The following is a 22,673-nucleotide window of genomic DNA, read 5'->3' on the forward strand; positions in this document are numbered from 1 at the left end:
AATACATACTCCAAACTACAAGAGAAGAGGAAGGGCAGAAAGTCCTTGCTATAAGGACGTAGCTTCTACCTTTCAGCTCTTGGGTTTAAGCGACACATTTTCAATTACTCTTCTAAGAGATAAAAACTCTGCCTTGTTGCGGGTCATGCTGACGGCTGTTGGCTCAGAGGGCACACTGGCAGACAGGATATGGTGAATGTGTGCTCTGGGTCCAGCTCAGAGCTCAGCTGGGATTTACTGTGTGAGGACAGTTTGTAACCTTAGCCATTACACAGCCTACTGGGTGCAGCTTAATAATACTGAACTTTACACTTGCTTATATTTTTTTTTCATGTTAGTACAGATAGATCCTAAGATAACTGGATACATACTGGCCCAGAAGTCCTAGGCTTTGGAAATAAGACAGGAATAATTTCTTCGTGGACTAAAGCCTAGAAGCATCCACGATGCCGGAGGTGTAGCGTTGCCATGTGCTTTACCCCCAAGTAATACCAAGTATTACACATTAGATTGTACGTGCTTTAGTTTTACATCAGGGACAGTGTAGTGGGTTTAAAAACCCACAAGACTGAGCAGTGCTTTGTGCTAGAATGTTAGGGTATCTAGGTTATCTAAACTGTAACTTGCTCATCAAGAGACTTTTCCAAGCCCTTCCCGGGGCCCTGGTCATTGCATACTGTTTTGTTGCATGCCATTGTATGTACATCATGTTAAAGTCTAGGAACAGGAGTCTGAGGTCCTATCTGAGAAGATAAGGAGCGAAGTGCACCGTAACCCTAGCTCTGTAAAGACAGCTGGACTTTGAGGATCAATAGCTCTGTAAACCTGGTCTGAAAAAACAAGTCATAGGTGTGAGACACAGGATGGAGCCAGGAAATTCAATCTCAAGCTCAAAGCCAGTGGAATCACTAAGGGAAAGCACAGTAAGTCTCCACTACAGGTTAATTTTATTATCACAGTAACAGTTCGTAGGTTCTTACTCTGGCAGGAGTGATGGTGGTTCAGACAGGGATTAGACAGTCGTCCGTCAGAGAGCTCTGCATCCCGTGCTTTCCCAGTTATCTGCCACACAACAGTCAGTGTGGAAAACAGGTTTAAGCACTTGGGTGGTTTCATTCTATTCTGGAAGTTTATAATGATCACGTAAGTTCTGATCAGACCTGAGAAATGCCCTGGCATTCTGAAAATACTGAATAAGTAAAAGTGAGGTGAATTTCAGTGACAGATAGAGCATTTTACTGTATTACTTCAAAAAGTATCGACATCATGAAACTTGGAAATCAGCTTAGCAACTAAAGTCTGGGAGGAGTGAGTGGCTAAAGGGAGCAGTATGAGATTCCTGACCTCAGACCGCTAAATCCAGAGTACTTTATGGGCTTGACAAGTTCGAGTTTATTTGAAGTAACTAAACAGAATTTACTGGAACCAAAACTCACAAGGTTACAGAGTATTACTCTGAAAGTTTATTCTCTATTTAGTAAAATATTTTGATCATAGAAAATTGTATGAATTAGTCTCTAAACGTTTTTAGAATATTCACATTTTAAACAAAATATCCCTGGAAAACATGTAAGTTTATAACCAAAGGATGGTAGCATTGTCAAAACATGATTGCTATGCAAAAGGTGAAATGCCTTTAGGGATCACATGTAAAACAGTGGGCCAGGGAGACTGCTCATGTCAGGTTTAACTTGCAAGCCTGAGGGCCTGAATTCAATTCTAGAACCTACCATGCATATGGGTAATCCGCGCCTGGGAAGATGGAGGCAGGCGGATCCCTGAGCAGGCTGGCTGGCTGGCCACACGTCCTAGGAAATGTACACATCTCTCCTCCCTAGCGCTGGGACAAGCACCAGCCACATCAGCCTGGCTAACACAGCAAGTCCCATCTCAGAAGCTTCAGTTACCATGTATTTTATAAACCTATAGTTCCTACTCAGATGGCCTGTTTAAGGAATCATTTAAAAAAAAATTTTTTTTTATTTCCAAGAAATGCAAGAACTCTGTACAGTATCCAGTTGAAGGCAGCCCAAAGGCTGTGGACTGCCACCAAAGCTGCAGAGAGGAAGGGCAACGGGAACGGAGTTTTGTTCATCTGTGGCTGCAGACACATGTGAACAGTTTTAGGCCAGTTTTTAAAACTCCGGGCTAAGTAAGCACACCAGGAACTGATCTTTGTCAGGACTCCATTGGTGTGTGTGGGCTCTCGCTCCTACAGGGGCCACTAACAGATAAACCTTTCATGCTGCCAACGGCCAGTCTCTCCCGTCTTCCAAACGCTTCGTTTACTGAAAGAAAACATGAGATAAGGAGGTAAGAGAGCATCCTATAAGGAGCAGAGTATAAAACAAGGGTCTGCTTCGAGGTGAAAACATTAACACTAAGTGAGGCAGTAACCAACTTGGAAGCCCGATCAGTTAACGTACTGAGTGAGTGAAGCTTTTCTGAATCGTCTTTCTGTACATCTCTTGGGCTTGTCCTATTCTCTGATCTACCTGGGACAGGGCTCTGCCTCAGGTTTTCTTATTTCCCTCTGTTTTTATCGTGACCACACTTAGATAGATAATCTATACATACTTAGAAATTCAAATCAGAGCAACCCAGACAACCTTCGGATCCTTCCTCATGGGAGGGAGAATTTAGTGGAGACCTACTGTTTACAGACCACACCAGACAACCTCAAGACTGTCAACAGTTCCTGTTCTGAAGGGGAAGTTGTGATAGCTGGGGAAGGAGCACACTGAGGCACTCGGACGGACAGGGGGAGGTGAAAGGGAAGGCTCTTCCTTGAGACTTCTATATTGTCTTCCAGCTTCCCACGAAGCTTTTCAATTTTAAGGTAATTAAACATAATTTACACTTTAACTCTGAAGGCCAGCTTACCCGTGCCCATCCTCATTTCTAAGTAAGGACTACAGGATGCGCACTGGACGGGCCTTTGCCATCTACTCAGCACATCAAATGCCAGCCCTGTTCTTATGCTCTCAGAAGGAGCAGGAGCTTGAAGGGTCTCACCTGAAGACACAGTGCTTATGTCCCAAACCCGAAGCCCTTCTTTCTGTCCTCCAAAGGCATAAACAAACGGCAAATCAGGGCAGCATGAAGAACAAAAGAGAACTCCCTGGGGAGAAAAGAACAGTTCTAGGCTGGTCATGACACCACTATGTTGTAGGTCCCATTCTTCTAGGGCTCTCTTACCAGAAAGTTAATTCATCTTTTTAAACAGTAACAGTGATACTATAGGTCACTACCAAGCCTTTTTTCCTAAATAGTCTCTCTGCGTGTGTGCAGGCTGGGGAGCAGGGATTTCTAGGCAGATGCTCTACCACCTGCAGGACTCTGCTCTCTTTTACACCGTGGTCACCAGCCTTAGCAGTCGTGCCTCTCTCTAGCTCCCCTTACGTAAACATTCAACATTCCATTTTTACTCTAGATATTACACAAAGTATGGCGAGAAAAAGAAAACTTCAGTTAGAGAACTCATTTGGGAGTAAATACTGAATCAAGTAGTTACACACACACACACACACACACACACACACACACACACACACACACACACACACACCCCTGGGAGGAGCTAAGAAACTTCATGCCTGCCTGCCTGCCTTTCAGTAAGCTAAGTGCACGGACACAGTTTTAACTGCTGTGATAGTCACTGTGCCGCCAGTGTTACTGTCATAACTCAGGGCCTACACAGCCAGAACTCGCTGTCTGTTAGAGAACACTACTTACTCTACATGTTTGCTCACCTGCATATCATCAACTTGGATGCGGACAGAGCTAGCTATGAGGAGTAAACAGAGCCCCCATAGCTCTAGCGCCTGACTTCCACGATGTCCTGAGGCAGCCCTAAGCTAAGCTGAGGCCACTCCCTGCCCTTTCCCCAATCTTCTTGATCAGATCGAGTTGACTATGAAATGTGTGAACCAGGAAGAATTCAGATAGTACCTCCCACCATCTCAGCCTCACACATCCGTGACTGCAGCGAGTCCCGGAAAGACAAGCACATAGGTCTGACACACAGTAAAGGCGCCAGGGGATGCTCACCATCTTCATGTCTCTAGAATGAACGAGACTTGGCCTATCTCCTAAGATGTCCCAGATCTTCACAAATTTGTCTGCTGAAGCGGTCACAAGGCAGCCTTTGATCTGACTGCTCAGATCAAGACCTGGAAGAAAAGATCAGTTCAGAAGCTACTGCCTGCGATTTAGATTTACTCTGTCATCACATAATGCATTTGAAAGAAACGTCATTCTTGCTCACCAGAGATTTCATCGTTGTGTGCATTAAGTGTAAAAATCGGCTTATCTGAGCGCGCATCCAGATTATATACAAATCCATCATCTGTACTGGCCTGCAGGGAAGGACGGGCAGAGCGTGTTATAGGACACTAACGTGGCCATGGAGAAGTACATAAATTACAGTAAAACCTGTTTAACCTGTGAAGTCAACACGAGAACGTCTTTTGTATGAGCTACATTCATGAAGCAGGAGAGAGGAGGGAAATGGCAGTCACTGCCCGGGGCAGACGGGGACATGGGTGTGTGGTGCAGGGGCGGTAACTCGAGAGCAGTGGGCTGGCACAGAGTCTGGGTGAGCACGGCTGCTGAAGCAGTGAGCTGAGGAGCACAGACAGGGGCAGAGGGAGGAAGAAGATGGATGCTGAGCTGGTGAGGAACGTAAGAAGAACGGCACGGTCAGACCTGCCTCAGGATCGCCATGGCAGTGGACTGAGAGATGGAGATCAGCTGTGAGGCTCTTCAGAATCAGAAGCAAAGGGAAAGACCCAGAGCTCTGCACACACAGCAACACCAGTGCAGACGGCAAAGGTGCGAGACAGGTGCTCCTTGCTACAACGCTAGGCCTATTTCTGCTTGGTTGATGTTAGTAGAACGTTTGGAAAGTCTTTACTTTCTTCCTATCTGGTAGGCAGTGCTATTAATCACTGGCAACCCTCATCTCTAGAGTTTAATTATGCATAAGGAATTAAAGTGTCTTTTGGACTGATTTAACCATTAAAAAACACCAAAAATAGGTAGGAGGAGGAGGATTTGCGGGGTCAAGCGAATAGTGTGGGCTACAAAGATCCTATATCAAGACCTTGAAACAACAGGATATTATTATTAGTATTTCAAAAATATAAGCGGTAAAATTATTTAATGGAATAGTTGAAAATTATCTAATTCAAAAACTACTAATTTTTTTTTCTTTTTTCTTTTTTTTCAGAGCTGGGGACCGAACCCAGGGTCTTAGCAAGCGCTCTACCACTGAGCTAAATCCCCAACCCCTACTAATATTTTTTTGAAGTTAAGTAATTTTTTTTTTGTACTGTTACACAACACACTTTATTTCAATTCTAAGGCCCAGAAATTTCACACTAGCAGAGAAAATGCTTTTCTGAGAATTTCTCTATAGTGGAATTAGAAAAAACAATGCATATTCTTACCAAGAAATGGCACGGTGAGAAGTGGTTCCAGGTCACTCTCTCGATCTGCCCACTAAACCTCCACAGACGGTGGTTCTGGCTGGGATCTCTGCAGTCATACAGAGCCACGGATCTGCACACATGCGTGCTAGGGTTACGTTTAGTTCAGTGAAATGGTAACAGCAGCATTGCAAATTAAGAATTCAATTATCAAAAGCCTGTTTTAAGGTTCTGAACTGAAGAAAAGAATAAGTTCCACTGTGTTGGGTGGGTGGGTGTCCATTATGTGTGCATGTTTCAGAGGACATGGACCCTTGGAGTCAGAATCGCAGGTGGCCGTGAGCCATCTGATGTAGGGACTAGAACTTAGGAGAACTCGCTTACTGACTGAGCCACTCTCCAGCCTGCTGAACTGTTTGGATTTATTTACGTATCAGAGTGTTCTACCTGCATAAATGTATGTGCTGTGTGTGCATGCCTCCAGAAGCCAAAGAAGGCGTCAGATCCCCCTGGAACTGAACTTAGGGTGCTAGCAACTGAAACAGGATCCTTTGGAAAAACAAACTGTCCCTAACTGCTGAGCCTGTTTGTCACTGTGGCTCTAACCAGGGCCTAATTCTTCTGCAGATCAAAGCCTTGACTTGTGGATGAATCCTATTTCCAAAGTCCTGAGGAATTCTTATTTCCCTTCCCCAGGTCAGGCTCAGAGCCATGCAACTCAGGATCCAAGCACGGGTGTTCTAGTCAGGTTACTGTGTTTGGGGAAGTAAGAGATACAAGTCTGTCTTACAATTCTTCACAAATCACATCTAAGAAAAACTGGAAACTTAAACTCTTCTAAAGGGTAAGGAATCAAAACAAAGACTGCTAACTGGTCTGATTCTGCCTGCCACCCCTCCCCTCAGATACAATCTGTGATCAGGGTTCCTCCATTTCTTATTCCCATAGCTCCTGCCATGCAGTGTGAGAATGCTCTCTGTAGAGACAGAGCACATCTCCCAGGTCATATGACATTGGGGTAGAGGGAAGGAAGGGAGAGGAAGTCCACTAGCTCCGAACTAAGTCTCCAAAGGCCTTGGAGTATCTGCCTTTGGAGAATCAAATGTCTGTTTAGCCTAACCAAGACACTCGGAGCAGTTCCCAGCTGAACTCAGTCTACGAGGACAGAACCTCAAAAGACAAAAGTGACTGTCACTGAGCTTCTATCACAAAACCTGGCTAACTCATACATCTTTTAAAACCAGGAAGTTGCTAGTTCCTATAATTGGGTTACTATGACAAAAACCTCATTTCTTTTTAGAGAGAATGAAGGATCAGGGTTGAAAAACAGCACTCACAATTTAAACACGTAGCACCTCAGTAGTACAGCCTGTGCAAGCATCAGATGGCACCCCTACCTGTCTTGTCTTGGTGCAGACAGAACTCAAGGTCTAGTGCATACTGCGCAGTGGCCTTTCTGAGCTACACCCCCAGGCCAAGTACTTTTAAATTAGTTCAAGGACAGTGCAACAGCAGTATGAGAAGTGCTTTCTTACTTGTCATAGGACCCAGAAATCAGAGTCTGTGCTTCAAATGGATGAAACTGCAGAGTCTGAACCTAAAGGAAGGAAAGGTAAGAGACCTATCTTTACCCGCCTGGAGTAATATTGCGAGTGTGCTGAGACACAACTGACTGTTCTATGCATTCACCTGAAATTCCAACAGTGTGTAATCCTTGTCTGTTCTGATGTCTGGAGAGGGTCTCACTGTATAGGCATGGTTGGTCTGAAACCTGGCTGGCCTTGAACCTCTGCCTCCTCAGCGCTGGGATTGAAGGCATGTGCCACTGTGCCAGGCCAAGGAGCCCGTCATTAAACACTCAAAAGGGAAACTATCCTCAAATACAGGCTGGACCTTCTAAGAAGAATACAGCACTCTTCAAACCTTGTGGTGGACACTTGACCCTTAGAAGAAAGGGGGAGCAGAATGGAAGGGGCGAGTGCTCAGGTCTCGGTCTGGCTGCTCTCAGTACAGGAGCAGAGTTCTGAGGTCCACTACAGTCTTTCCGTACCACTGCTGTGACGACTCCCTTACCCTCGCCCCAGCCTCAGGAGGCTCCATGAGCAAGTCACAGGACATTAATGTTCCTGATTCCTATTCTGTAAGATCCCAGGATTGTATCCACCACACAGGGCTAAGTGAACCTCACTGTGCTGCCCAAAGCACTTTGTAATCACAGACAGCCATGTACAAATGTCCGACGACTTTAGCCAGTGACCTGCATTTCTTTAGAAGCCTTCTCCTCACTGAGTAACCATACCTTGTCTGTATGTGCAGTAAGCCTGGCTGCTGGCTTCCCCACAGACAGATCCCACAGGATTACAGTGCTGTCTGCTGATGCACTCGCCAGCACGTTTCTGAGAAACATAAACAAAAGAGAGAAGTCACTTTTAAAACAAAGGGCATTAAATGTACGTTCACTTGTAAATCAAAACAGTAAAATACTAGGGCATTTAAAAAACAATCCTTAAGACTTACATTTTGAAGACTACCAAAGATTATCAAAATAAAGGGAAGCATGTGAAAGTGGAAAGACCCTCCTTCTGTACCGGAAGATATAATGTTGAGATGCAAACAGCTCCTCCAGGTTGAGCTACGAGCTGATTACAGACTCAGTCACACCAACACATTCAACCCGCTCTGCTCAAAAGCTTACTTAACTTCAGCAGAAAGTGGCAAGATTCTAAAATTTCTAAGCCTGTACAAGGGACCCATAATAAAACTGGGAAGCACACAGTTCCCAATTTTAAAATTAATGGGAAAGTTAAGAGTATCACAACAAAATAGATAGATCCATACACTAACCAAACAAAGTAAATCTCAGAAAATACATTTTATTTTGAGCCACTGCATGTGGGTCCTGTTTAAGAGCAGTAAGCACTCCTAACCACTGAGCCACTTCTCCAGCCTGTTTGTTTGTTTTTTGGGGATGTGGTCTCCCTGTTGCCCGTCTCAAACCCTGTGCTTAAGCAGTATTCCCGCCTCAGCTTCCCAGTGAGTTGAACTATATGTCTGCTGCCCACTGGGTCGTGGCTGTGTTTTAGTTTGCTTTCTCCATAATTAGTATTTTTGACTTTTAAAAGTGCCAAGACAATGAAATGTTCAAGTTGGGGGAATGACAGTGATGACATTTTCAACAAATGAGTCTAGGACAGTGGCTATCCTTGTGAAAAAGTCTGATCTCCATCTCAGCACCCACACACCTCAACATGGATGGCAGACTTAAGTGTGGGAGCTAACACTCTAAAATCCCAGAGCAGCTCATTAACACTCATCTTGATGACCTGGGTAAGGAGCACTTCTCGGACGCAACTGGAGACACGTAATCAACAAAATGGTTTAAATCAACAAAACGATTTACAAAGAGAATGAAAAGACAACCCACAGCATGACAGAAATATTTGGAAACACAGGTCTAGCTAGGTATTATTCAGAACATACTTTTACGATTTGGTCTGAAAAGCACATTTCCCACACATAAGGTCAATGAGCGCTGTGATGCACAACGCCGATCAGAAGAAACGCGTGCACAGTTCAGTTCTGGGGGCTGAGGCAGACAGGGCTTGAGAGCACTTGGGTGACAGTGAGACTACATCTTTAAAAAACAATGCCAGATATAATGGCCCATGACTTTAATTCCAGCTCGTGGAAGGCAGAGGCAGGTGGAGCTCTGAGTTGGAGAGCAGCCTACCCTACACAGTGAGCTTTAGGATAGCCATAACTACAAACCAAGACCATGTCTTGAAAAAAAAAAAAGAAACAAAAGAAAACAAAACCCAAAACACATTCTAAAAACATTTAAGCAGGAAGTGGGATGGTGGTAGCCAGGGATGGGAGGAAGGGGGAGAAGGTATAGAGTTCAGTCTGGGAAGACAGAAAATCTCAAGATGGAAGTAGTGGTGGCCTTTGCCCAATGTGAACGTACGGAACTAGAGGGGTCAAAGTGATGGTTCTGCGCTCTGAGTACTTGACCAGAGTTTCAGATGAAAAAGTCAGTGAAATTCGAAAATGTAACAAAGTGAGGATAGTGTTTGCTGGGGAGCACCAGTGTCCCAGGCACCGCTGTCACTGTGGTACACACTCCCCAGTGGCAAAGCCTGCCAGGGGATGAGTGAGCGCACAGCTGCTGCCCGAGTGATATGAACTGCAGGAATGGGAGTAAGGTGGACACAAAGACCCCAGCACAGCAGACGGACAGCGCAGGAGTGAGCTACAACACTCAGGCCACATTACACACATGCAACTTTACCTGACTGTCTTATTCCAGGAAAGGTCAAGGACAGCATCAGTATGTCCTTCTGCTGATGAACTCTGTAAAACATTTTAATTATTTAAAAACCCATCACGAACTGCCATCCTACTGTCTAATTATCATTGTAAATCCTCCTCTTCAGAAAGAAACCACAGCAACTCATAACCTGTCAACACTGCCCTTCAGCTCTCCCCAAACCCACTTTAAAATCTACAAGAAAACAGGTAATTCTTCACACAAGTAGGTGAACAGAAACTCAGGTCCAAAACTAGCACTGAGAAGAACAGCTCTTCTACCTGAAGACTCACCATCTGGACCATCCGTTCTGTGTGATGATTACAGGCCAATGTTTCATGTGGACCCTGTAACTTCCTGTCCTGTTCCACCAAAGCTATCTGATTGCAAAAATACATGTTCCTACACCCCCCTCTCCAGTAACTTAGCCCAGTTTGTCTTTTCAAATATCTACTCCTCTTTACCTTTTTCCCTTTCTTCTTCTTCTTTTTTGAAAGCTTGCTTCCCAGTGTGAAGACTGGTTCTAGAGAGTCCACGATATCCAGGTCCCACACCTCAATGACAGGGGTCATGTTTCCCACAGCAATGTAATTTCCTATGGAAAGAAACAGTGCCCTTCCCATTACAAAACTAACACCAAACCTGCCAGTCTAGCACATCACACTGTGCAATGACGTGAACAGTGCTTCTCAACCCCACTGCAGACACCATCGTGGAACCCTGCAGATCTCACGGTTCCCATGCCATCCCTGAGCTGCTGGCTTGAGAGTCAGATACTGCAGGGATAAGGGTCAAGTCAAGACCATGAGCACCAGGAGAGGCTGGTTACACAGGACAAGGCCTTCGTTTTACTTTTACCTGTTTTTTTTTTTTTTAAAGCTTTTTGAGACAAGGTCCCAGTATATAGTCCAGGCTGGCCCGGAACTTAAGATTCTCCTCTCCCAGTTCCCAAATGATACACTACCATCCCATAACTGGCCCATTAAATGTTTTCTGAGACAGGCCATGCCCCTAAATCGGAGCTGGTAACATTTTACACTAGGCTTTCATGAGATCCAATAGATCTTTCATCCCATAGTGTAGTGGCTTATCTAAAGTCTGGAGGCACACAGACCCCAAGCAATTAAGTGACATTAAACTAGAGATTACGTAAGTACCGCTTCACACTCTCAGAGACAGTTCTGACCCATGAAGAACAAACAAGTTTCCCGATTACCAGTAGCCGCATCTGGGCTAGGATCAAAATTCAGCCATTCCACACTCAGAGGATATGCAGACAGGAGTATGTCATGGTGGACATAGAAAGACTCCTCTTCTTGATTGTACACTAAAAAGAGTGGAAAGAGAGACTTTAGTAAGAGAGCTCTCAGCTACCTCAGAACACTTAAAACTAGACAGGTGATGCACTGACAAGAGAGGCCACGGTCACTACTCCCATAGCATGTCTGTCCAGTCTAACACATTCTCACTTCCTGGCATTTTCCATGAATATGGCCAGCCAGATAAATGATTCTGTTTCCTTCAGCACAAAACACACCCTAGCCTAGGACTGATGTTATCAGCTAAAGGTCTAGCTGATTTTAAGTCAGAAAAAACAAAAACAACATTGGAGGAAAATAATAGTCCTTAGAAATGTAAATGTCTGCCAAAAATTATTTCACTATTCCAAGAGTTTATGAAGACTAATAATGCAGACCAAATATTGAAGGGGCTCCCTTTCAAAAACAGCAACTCACAAAAGCAGCTCTTCAACATTCATGGACACAGAAGGTAAGGAGCAAAGTCACATTAAGAAAGCCCAATAAGCAAGTTCTACTTGTCCCGTCTCCTTTAATAGGCCCTCTATTAAGGAAGAAGTTATAACATAAGGTGAGGACTTTTGTTTTTCAGATCTCTGATTACGGGACAGATTCTGGGAACTGGGAAATTACATGTCACATTCTATCTGCTGAGAAGGCATGGTCTTGCAAAACCTTGGCCACCACCAATGTGCGGCATACATTGTAAATTAAACTGGTGGTAATCTAATGACCTCAGATGTGCATGCATTGAACCAATCTCACAGACACTAATACTATTTACATTTCTTTTGCATGGATTCTCTTTCTCAGCCTCCCAAATGCTGGAAAACAGGCCTACGTCACCACTCTCAGACAGAATTGGTCTTAGAAAGATAATTAACCTGCATGGCTCTGGGCTAACAGGAGTTAGGACAACTTCATGTTATACATGTGATCGTTTAGAAGCATTTTACAAATATTGACAGAACACCATGATATGGGGGCTAAAATGGACAACTAGTAATTACAGGTTTCCCTATGAGTGGGGAACCCTCTGGGGGTCAAATGACTCTTTCACAGAGGTCGCCTAAGATCATTGGAAAACACAGATATTTACATTGTGATTCCTAAGAAAGTTATGAAGTACAACACTCCTGGTACACAAATAGACCTTCGGGTAAATGTATACAGTGAATAAATCTTTAAAAAGAGTGGTAGTTCTGTGTTAAGAAAACAGAATATTCTGTGAAGGAAACTATCTCAAGTAGCTAAAACAAACAAGAAAACAATGCAGGACAAGGTCACCTGTTGCTCTTGCAGAGGCCCGGGTCCTAACTCCCAGTGCCCATGGCTTCTCACAACTGTCTGTAACTACAGTTCCAGGGAGCTAACACCCTGTTCTGGTTTCTCTGGGCACCAAGCATTTACACAATGCAGCACACAGTTACATTCAGCCAGAACATCACACACAAAGAAATAAAAACAAGAACCCCTTTCCCCAGGGACCCATCTCTAGATGCTACATGCCTAGAATGACCAGCACAGGATGTACGGTGTAAACGTGGTGTGTTACCAACTCATGAGGTGCGCAGCAGTGTGCCCTGCCCTGTTTTAGCACCCGCGGAAAGCTTTCTAGTGGGCATTTCCTCTACTCACCGTGCACCTCTAAGTTACACTGCTCTTGTTCGGCACGGCCACAGACAATGAGGTTGTCGGTCGGCTTAATCAAGAAGTCTTCATGCTCATACTGTTCCGTGTCTTTGAGGGTGACGTATGGATCCTGATCGTTACTGCCATAGACCGTAAGCCCCAACAGAGATTCGCCAATGGTCTCAGCATCTGTAATCAGAATCCACCCATCAAAACAGAAAAGTTAAAAATCACCCTGACAAAACTTTTCCCCAAGACTTCTAGTTTTTGGCTTGGGTCTATTGTATTACCAACCATACTGCTCTATTAATAGAGGAAGCTGTACAAACTCCCACGTCATTTCTATTTGACATGTGGGATGAATTCCTAAGTCTTGGAAGTCACAATCTTTGAATGAAAGAATTAAACCAAGAATTTAACCTTTTTAGAAAGCATTACAGCTCTGTTCAGATTTTCTACCTTGTCCCATATAATTAGAAGGCAAAGAGAGGTAGCTTTGAGTATTTTGAAAAAAATGTGTTCCCCAAAACAGTTATCAACAAACCAGTTGTTAGTTAAAAACTAAGACGGCAGGCTTCACAGTCAGCTAGGCTGCTCTGCGGGCAGGGCTCTCATAGTCACACAACTGTGCGCGCCACAAAACTCAAAAGGGAAGCTTTACACTACCTTTGCAAGGGCAGCCACGCGTGGACCTAGGGTGACGCCATGGTTTGGATCTGACCTATCTTTTAAAGGCTCTGTGTTAGGGAATGGGTGGCCAGATGACAACCTTCCATGAAGGGATTAAATCCTCTGAGTTCTGACCTAAACCAAGGATTTATAATGTGATGGCATTATTTCTGGCTGGTGGGGAGCAAATGGTAGGGCCAAAATGGAAAGCAAACCAAATCCAAGCTCCTATGAAAAGGAACAGCACCCGACCCCACAGTGCCTGCCACACAGCCCAGCAGTACTGTAATCGTGTCCATTACTTGGTGGGGCAGTGAAGCTGAGGATGGTGACACCGCCCGAGGAAAGAGGGTCGGAGCAGCAGCAGCAGCCAAAAGGCACAGGAGATCAAGAGAACACATGGGATGAGAAAAGCACCTTCTCCGGTACTTGCTGTGTGTTCTCCTTTACGTAAGGAACAACACGCTTCTGCAGACCACCCTCGCCCACTGAAATCGGAGAACAGAGTGGTGTGGTGACTTCACTCAGCTGCAGCAACAGCGGAAACAACTGAGCTGATGTTTGTTTTATGTGCCAGCTCACTTGTTTTTCGGGTGTTTTAAGTTGGGAGTTGCTGAATTCTGAGAATCCCACAAGGTTCCAGAGTCCACAAGGACTCCAGGTTCGGAGTCACACGTTATAGAGCTCATAACCCCCTCAGAGTGACAACGCTGGAGACCACACAGAAGGCCAGGAACTGAACTGCAGCGTCTACCGGTTCTTTACACTCACTGCTCTGCCTCCTGTGCTGCACAAGCGGCTTTCTCAGTGCTGTACTCCCCGGCTTCCTACTGGGTCACTGCCCTTGCTGTGCCTCAGCCCGCTCCTGCCAACCAGGCTGCCTCTCCTCATTATCCCCAACAACAGTGCTGGAGCTGCACGGAGCTCACACGTCAGTCAGATGGTCACGACCCGTGCCATCAAGTAGACGGTCTCCTTAGATCTCAAAGCTATACCTTAGACCAGTGGATCCGAGCTTCCCTCTAAACCAGTTTAGGAAACAAGTCCAAATCTTGAGCCAAATCATCGGACCTGACCCCAGGGAGAGTCAGAGACGAAAGCTGTGGATAAGGCAGCAGGACCTGGAGCGCTATGGGCAGACACAGCGGAGGTGAGCCACTTCCCACCTGGGTTGTCCTCTTGGTCATAGTTATCTAAGTCGTACTCTGCCAGCTCATCGTCGTCCAGTGTACGGTCGTCTTGTGGATCCCCATCCTCCAGCGGCTCCGTAGGGCGGGCCTGGGTCTGGGCTCTCTGCATGCCATCTTCTGAAGGACTGCCTGCCTCCTCTTCCTCACTCCCACCCTCCTCTCTGAGTGAAACAGAGAGGAAAAAGACGTCACCCTGATGGCACCTCCTAACAACAGGCACATGACACAACTTCACCTGGACTTGACCACAGTCAGCAACACTTGGAAACTACTTGAAATCACTTACTGTAACTTTTCTTTTGCTTCAGCAATGAGACGTTTCACTTCCTCTTTACTTAGCTCTACCTACGAGGGAGCAAGCACTTCATTAGAGCATATTTACACACATCATCGGAAGCCTTTGAACTGGGTCTTCAGGCAAATGTTAACCAAGAGCCATCAAGACATCTCACACATTGATCTAGGCTCTAAATTTAAGGAGGCGGGGCTTGTATAAAGACCCCTCCCACCTAACGCTGTTCAGAGGTCATGTTCACTCTGCTCCTCTACCTTCCTCAATATTCAAATAGGCTGGCTTTTGGAAAATGGATCTGTGGTGGCCATTTTTCTTCCAACTACCCCAGACTCCAAGGGCGCCTCCCTCTCTTGCTAGAGGTCACCTATTAACAAACCACATAACATTGGTCCTCTGCTTTTTCCCCAACATCCCTGCCAAATGTAAATAGACTCTTTCAGGGAACCAGTTCCCCGCCAACTTCCCCCAATCTTGAATTCCAGCTCTATTTTCCCAACTTCCAGTAACATTTCCCACTTGTTTATCTTTTGTTCTAATGGAGTTCAAAAACTAAGGCTATTCTTTTCAAAACTGGCATCCCCTCACCTAAACAGCGACTCAATGCCTTTAACACACCTAAGGGCCAGGCGGTAGTGGAGGCAGAGGCTGGCGGATCTTTGTGAGTTCCAGTCCTGCCGTGCCTACAGAGTGAGCCCTGTCTGGAGAAAAGAAAAGACCCTAACACTACGACATTAAGCTTGGAAAGGCCAACACTGGTTTGGTATTGTTTATCTACTGAAGCCCACAGTGTGGGTTGGCCATAATGGCAAAGCTCCAGGACTGAAGGTGAATCAATTGCTCCAGATCCTCAGTAGCTCGCACCTCTGACTCCAGTGTTTAGGAAGCTGAAGCAGGAGGATTGCCATAAGTCTGAGGCCACCGTGGGCTACAGAATGACACCCGGTCTCCAAAACAACAACAAAGGATTCTGTGATACAAGAATTTTCCTGAGAATGACATTCAATTCTGCCTGAGAAAGATCCAGAAATTAAAGACTGAAAAACACTGGGAATGGGTAGGTCAATCAGTAAAGTGTTTGTTGAGCACGCATAAGAACCTAAATTCCATCCCAGAATCCACTTAAAAGCTAGGTGTAGTGTAGAGCACACCTATAATCTCAGCCCTGAGGACTACAGAGACAGAATTCCTGGTGCTTTGGCTAGCCACTCTATCACAGTTAGCTAGCTCTGGGTTCAGTCAGACAGAGCACACATACACAAACACATGAACACATGAATATTTGTATTGCTTGGGGTTGGCACATGAGAACTAGGGATTTTTAAGACTCTCCTAATTCTTCGAAAGCTGTGGATGTCCCCTTAAAAATAAAAACAATTTCCTTTTGGAGAAATTTTAATGAGGTGATTTGTTGTCCCTATGCTATAAATATATACTGATTGTTTGCTGTTGGCAAAACACCGAAGAAAAACAGTGACTAAACACTATCTGTACTCTAGCGGAATTTACACCTCTAAGTATTTCCATCCCTCATCGCATGTAAATTCATGTTCAGGCCACCCCGTGTCTATCACAGCAACCTCTTCACTTCTTTCAGGACACTTACACCTCCCCCCGCCCCCCGCCATCCCGAAAGTCAAGTGCAAAAAACCAGGGCTTTGCCCTATTTCGCTCCAACATATCCCGGAACTCTAGGCTCCGCTTCGCTTGCAGAAAACACCTAGTGTAATGAACAAAACCGGTTGAGTAACCGCCCCCTTTGCCACAGTCTCCAGCTTTTGTATGACTTCCTTCATAATGTGTCACACTGACACCTTGTTCCCTCTGCCCCAGAACGTTTTATCTGGATCAGCGTAAGAAACTCCTAAGCAGCAAGCACCCCCGCCCCTTCCCAGTGCACAGAGTCCACGTGCTCGCGCATCTAGGGGGTGGGATCAGGGTTCCAGCTCCTGACAGGAAGGAGCGCGTTGTCTCTACTCGCCCTGGGCAACAGAGCCACACTCCGTGGCTACACCTCACGTGGCTACAGTCCGGCCAACCTTAGCAGGTCCCATCCAGTGGCTCAAGCCCGGCGCGTGCGTCCCCAGACGGGGCCGAGCCCGCGGGCATCCGGAGGCGACTCCCCACACACAAACCTCACCTTGTCTGGCGTCTCTTTGGCCACGCCGCGGCGGACCCAGGCCACGCAGGTCACTTGGCGGCTGCGGTTCATGATGTTCGGCTTGAACCCAGCGCGAACAAGACACCTGGTCGCTGGGAGAGGCTATGAGCTCCACGTAGAGGAACAACGCGCAGGCGCGGGCGCCTGCCTGACGTCATTAGCAGGCGCCAAGGGAAAGGGGCGGGGAACTTGCAAGAGGTGGGCGAGGCCGCATGCAAATAATGACCCTGGACAGTGGCTTCTTGGAGACAAAGGAAGAACTTGGAATTCTAAAGTTCTTGGGACTCCAGAGTTAAAATCCCGTACCACCACTCCATTTTCCGCGTTGTTCCATGGACTAAGAGATGACAAGTGGAGACATCTGTGGGAGGTTTATCTTAACCTTTAGATTAAATTTAGTTTTTAAAGGAGTTTCCATATATATATGGATTTATTTATTTAATGTGTACGAGCACATTGTAGCTGTCTTAAGACACACCAGAAGAGGACATCGGATCCCATTACAGATGGTTGTGAGCCACCATGTGGTTGCTGGGAATTGAACTCAGGACCTCTGGAAGAGCAGTCAGTGCTCTTAACCACTGAGCCATCTCTCCAGCCACCTTATATTTCTTTATTTTTCTTTTTTAATTTTTAAAATTCACTTTACGTCCGGCTCACTGCTTCCCTCCCGGGCACCCCCTCCCCCAATCCTTCAAGCCCCCTCCCTTTCTCTGGGTGGGTAAGGCCCCCTTAGTTAGACTCCCCCCCTACCCGCTGGCACTTCAAGTTACTGCGAGGCTGGGCACTTCCTCTCCCACTGAGGCCAGACAAGGCAGCCCAGGTAGAAAAACATATCCCGCATACAGGCAACAGCTTTTGTGATAGCCCGGTTCCAGTTGTTTGGGACCCACATGAAGAACAAGCTGCCCATCTGATACATATGGGGAGGGGCGCCTAGGTCCAGCCTGTATGTTCTTTGGTTGGTGGTTCAGACTGTGAGAACCCAAAGGGTTCAGGTTAGTTGACTCTGAGTTCCTATCCCCTTTGGGACCCACAATCCTTCCTCCTAGTCTTCCGTAAGAGTCTTCAAGCTCTATCTACTGTTTGGCTGTGGGTGTCTGTATCTGTCTCAGTCAGCTGCTGGGTGAAGCCTCTCAGAGGACAATATACTCCTGTCTGCAAGCACAGCAGAGTATCATTAATAGTGTCAGGGATTGGTGCTTGCCCATGGGATGGGTCTCAAGTTGGGATGGTTATTGGTTGGCCATTCCCTCAGCCTCTGCTTCCATCCTCATGCCTGCATTACTTGTAGATAGGATAAATTTTGGGTTGAAAAGTTTTATGGGTTGCTGTCTCTGTCACTCCACTGGGGTTCTGTTCTGGATATAGGAGGTAGCCTCTTCAGGTCCCATATCCCCAATGCTGTGAGTCACAGCTAAGGCCACCCCCATCGATTCTTGGGCGCTTCCCTTATCCCAGGCCTTTGTCTTCTCCTGGAGATGCCCCCTACTGAAAGACCCCCTCCCAGAAAGGGAATTGTACAAGCCCAAGGCCCTCAACTATAGAAGTAAAAAGTAAGTTTTTAGATACACAGACTCAGAACTAAAATAAGCCTGGGAAAGTTCAGATGTGTCCAAGCTTTGTGGGACAAGCTGACCCATCATTTAGACGAAACAGATCATAAAAGAAAACAAAATACAGAAACCAGTCTAAATTATTGATATTGCTTTATGGGCCACCTAACAAGAGATAAGCCCTTAGCCCCTGACATTCCGGACGCCCCAACCTACACGTATTCTCTTGCTGTGTGACAACCTCATTTGAATAGCCAATTGGGTGTAACCATACATCTGCGCCTCACTTGAATCCACCAACCATGCATCTGCTTCTGTAAGCCTGCTTCTGCTCCCCAATACCCTATAAAAACCCGTCCCTGGTCTGCTAGGCACGCCAGTCTTCCGAATTGACTGGGACGCCCACAGATGCCTGTGTATCCTGATCAATAAAAATCCTCTTGCAGATTGCAGCCTGTGGACTCGGACTGGTCATTGGGCTTGAGGATCTCCCTCCTGAGAGGAAGATTCTCTCTGAGGGTCTTTCACTACCTATCCACCCCTGTCAGTTGCAGATTTTCATGGCCACCGAGTCATCTCACCTGTATTTCCCCACACCTGATCCTGAACTCTCCCATCCTCCCCAACCCCTGAGTTCCCTCCCTCCATCTGCCTCTTATGCTTATTCCCCCTTCTAAGTGAGATTCAGGCTTCCTCTCTTGGGTCTTCCTTCTTGTTTAGCTTCTTTTGGTTCTGTGGGGCGTAACATGGTACCTGTATTTTATGGGTAATATCCACTTATAAGTGAATACATACCAAGAATGTCCTTTTGGAAGTGGGTTACCTCACTCGGGATGATATTCTCAAGTTCCATCCATTTGCCTGCAAAATTCACGATGCCCTGGTTTTTTAAACAGCTGAATAACATTCCTTGTGTAGACGTACCACATTTTTCTTTATCCATTCTTCAGTTGAGGAACATTTGGGCTGTCACCAGTTTCTGAATATTACCAACAAAGCTGCTGTGAACAGAGTTGAGCTAGTGTCCTTGTGGGATGTTGGAGCACCTTTTGGGTACATGCCTAAGAGTGGTATAGCTGGGTCTTGAGGTAAAACTATTCCCAGTGTTCTGAGAAACCACCAAATTGATGTCCAAAGCAGTTATACAAGTTTACACTCCTACCAGCAATGGAAAAGTGTTCCCCTTGCTTCACCTCCTCACCAGCACGTGCTATCTCATGATTTATTTTTTTAATCTTAGCCATTTTGATGGGTGTAAGATTGAACCTCAGAGTTGTTTTGATTTGCATTTCCCTGATGACTAAAGACTTCGAATGCTTCTTTAAGTGCTTCTCTGCCATTCAGGGGTCCTCTGTTGAGAATTCTCTGTGTAGCTCTGTGCCCCATCTTTAAATTGGGTCATTTGGGTCGTGGGTGTTCATCTTCTTGAGTTATTTGCAAATTTTGGGTATTAGCCCTCTGTCAGATGTATGGTTGGTGAAGATGCTTTTCCACTCTGTAGGTTGCTGATTTGTCCTAATGACAGTGCCCTTTGCTTCACAGAAGCTTTGCATTTTCCTGAGGTCCCATTTATCAATTGTTGATCTTAGAGCCCAAACCATTGGTGTTCTGTTCAGGATGTTGTCTCCTGTCCCAATGCATTCAAAGCTATTTCCCACTCTCTTCTGTGAGGCTTCTTAGTGTATCTGATTTTATGTTGCAATGCCCTTTCAAGAGCTATTAAAAATGGTGGTGGTGGGGATTGCATTGAATCCGAAGATTGCTTTTGGTAAGATGAGACCGTTTTCACTATTTAATCCTACCGATCCATGAGCATGGGAGATCTTTTCATCTTTGGCTATGCTCCTCGATTTCTTTCTTCAGGCACTTGAAGTCCTTGTCATACAGGTCTTTCACTTGCTTGGTTAGAGTTACACAAAGATATTTTCTATTACTTGTGGCTTTTAGAAAGAGTGTTGTTTCCCTAAATTCTTTCTGGGCCCACTTATCATTTCTATAAAGGTGGGCTACTGATTTCTTTGAGTTGATTTTGTATCAGGCCACTTTGCTGAAGGTGTCTGTCAGCTGTGGCGTTCTCTGGTCAAATTTTGGGGGTTGATTATGTATACTATCATATCATCCACCAAAAGAGCCAGAGTTGGGGACAATCTGGGGTCAGTGGGAAAATTCCCACCACAAACCTCCAAGCATAAGGACCCATCCCTTCCAGGAAGATTAAAGCTGGCTTAGTTCCTGGAGCAGCTACAAGCCAAACTGTCACCCAAAGCTACCTGTGGCTTCCAATCGACCACTCCCCCCTTGGGAAAAGTCTTGAATGGTACACTGAGTCTGATCTGAAAGTTGTTTCACTCCACCAAATGCACATTGTACCCTGCCTAGTTACCATTGTGCAAAATCTGCCCCAATTGTTTACAAGGTATATAACTCTCTGTTAGAGTACGCTCAGGGTAGTCTCCCCTTGACGTGAGATGACCCTGACATGCCGGAATTAAACTCTTCTTGCTTTTGCATCGATTACTGTCTCTGTGAGTCTCATTCAAGAGGTCCTGGAAGAGGTTCAACTCGGACCTCACACCACAAATTGCAATACTTTTGACTTCTTCCTTTCCAGTTTGTATCCCCATGATCTCCTTTAGTTGTCTAATTGCTCTGACTAGAACTTCAAGTACTGCACTGAATAGATAGGGAGAGAGTGGGCAACCTTGTCTTGCCCCTGATTTAGTGGAAATTAGTGGAAATTTCCATTTAGTGAAAATGCTTTAAGTTTCTCTCCATTTAGTTTGATGTTGGCTACTGGCTTGCTGTATTTTGCTTTGATTATGTTTAGGTATGTGCCCCGTAACCCTGATTTCCCTAATACATTTAGCATGAGGGGGTGCTATATTTTATCAAAGGCTTTTCAGTGCCTAATGAGATAATCATGTGATTTTTTTCTTTCAGTCTGTTTATATGGTAGATTGTGTTGATTATTGTATATTGAACCATCTCTGCATCCCTGGGATGAAGCCTACTTGACCTTGATGGATGATGTCTTTGATGTGTTCCTGGATTCGGCTTGCAAGTATTTTATTGAGTATTTTTGTATCAGTGTTCATAAAAGAAATCGGTCTGAAGTTTTTTGTTTGTTCAGTCTTTCTGTGGTTTAGGCATCAGGGTGACTGAGATCTCATAGAATGAGTTTAGCAGTGCTCCTTCTGTTTCTATTTTATGGAATAGTTTGAGGAATATTGGGATTAGCTCTTCTTGGAATGTCTGGTAGAATTCTGCACCCAAACCATCTGGCCCTGGGCTCTTTTTGGAGATTTTTAATGACTGCTTCTATTTCTTTAGGCGTTATGAGGCTGTTTAAAATTGTTTACCTGATCTTGATTTAACTTTTTTTAAAGTGGTATCTGTCTAAAAAAAATCGTCTGTTTCATTAAGATTTTCCAATTTTGTGGAGCACAGGTTTTTGAAGTAAGACTTAATGATTCTTTGAATCTCTTCAGTGGTCAGGTCTCCCCTTTTGTTAGAGATTTTGTTTATTTGGATACTGTTGCACGTGATTTAAAAAAAAAAAAATGCTTGCTCCTTTGCCTGGGGCCACGCTCTAGCCTGCCCGTGCTCCACCTGGTTATCTCTTCCCCGGAGTTGGATTCTTGCCTGATCCACCCTTTCCAAAGCCTGCCGAGTTCTTCCCCGGCTGCTCCCATCTTCTTCCAGTCTACTTTAAGGATGAATGGAAAACATCAGACAGCCTTACTGTTTTAAAACCAGCCAGATAACACAATTGCAGGGCGTAGCCCTAAACTCATCAGCTATGCCGCTTCCAGGCTTATTTGGCACACATCCTCCTCTCCCCAAAGCCTGGCAGCAAACCCATCTCTAGTTCATCCCCGCCCTCCTCCAGGGACCCGGAAATCCCACCTTTTTTCTTTCGCCCAGTGATTGGCTTCTGCCCTATTTATTGACACAATCAAGAACCAATTAGCGATGCGACACCTCCACCTACTGGATACTGTCTCTCTGGAATTTGGTTCGTTTGACGAAGGGTTTATCTATCTTGTTGATTTTCTCAAAGAACCAGCTCTTGGTTTCCTTGCATCTTTGTATTGCTTTCTTTGTTTCTAACTGGCTGACTCCAGCCCTGATTTTAATTAT

General features: G+C 45.4%; 1 protein-coding gene across 1 annotated transcript; it reads right to left on the reverse strand.

Moving 5' to 3' along the window:
* Positions 1-1,432: 1,432 nt before the first annotated feature.
* Pwp1 (PWP1 homolog, endonuclein) lies at positions 1,433-17,119 on the reverse strand. Its single transcript, XM_032910273.1, has 14 exons — positions 16,957-17,119; positions 14,811-14,869; positions 14,501-14,685; positions 12,672-12,854; positions 10,952-11,062; positions 10,200-10,330; positions 9,718-9,779; positions 7,729-7,825; positions 6,965-7,026; positions 5,451-5,562; positions 4,268-4,358; positions 4,051-4,172; positions 3,016-3,121; positions 1,433-2,288 (listed from the first exon to the last, which is right to left on the reverse strand). The coding sequence occupies exons 1-14, from the start codon at positions 17,026-17,028 to the stop codon at positions 2,179-2,181; spliced, it is 1,503 nt and encodes a 500-aa protein (XP_032766164.1). The 5' UTR covers positions 17,029-17,119; the 3' UTR covers positions 1,433-2,178.
* Positions 17,120-22,673: the final 5,554 nt, after the last annotated feature.

This window comes from Rattus rattus, chromosome 1, assembly GCF_011064425.1.
Source record: "Rattus rattus isolate New Zealand chromosome 1, Rrattus_CSIRO_v1, whole genome shotgun sequence".
NCBI classification, from domain to species: Eukaryota; Metazoa; Chordata; class Mammalia; order Rodentia; family Muridae; genus Rattus; species Rattus rattus.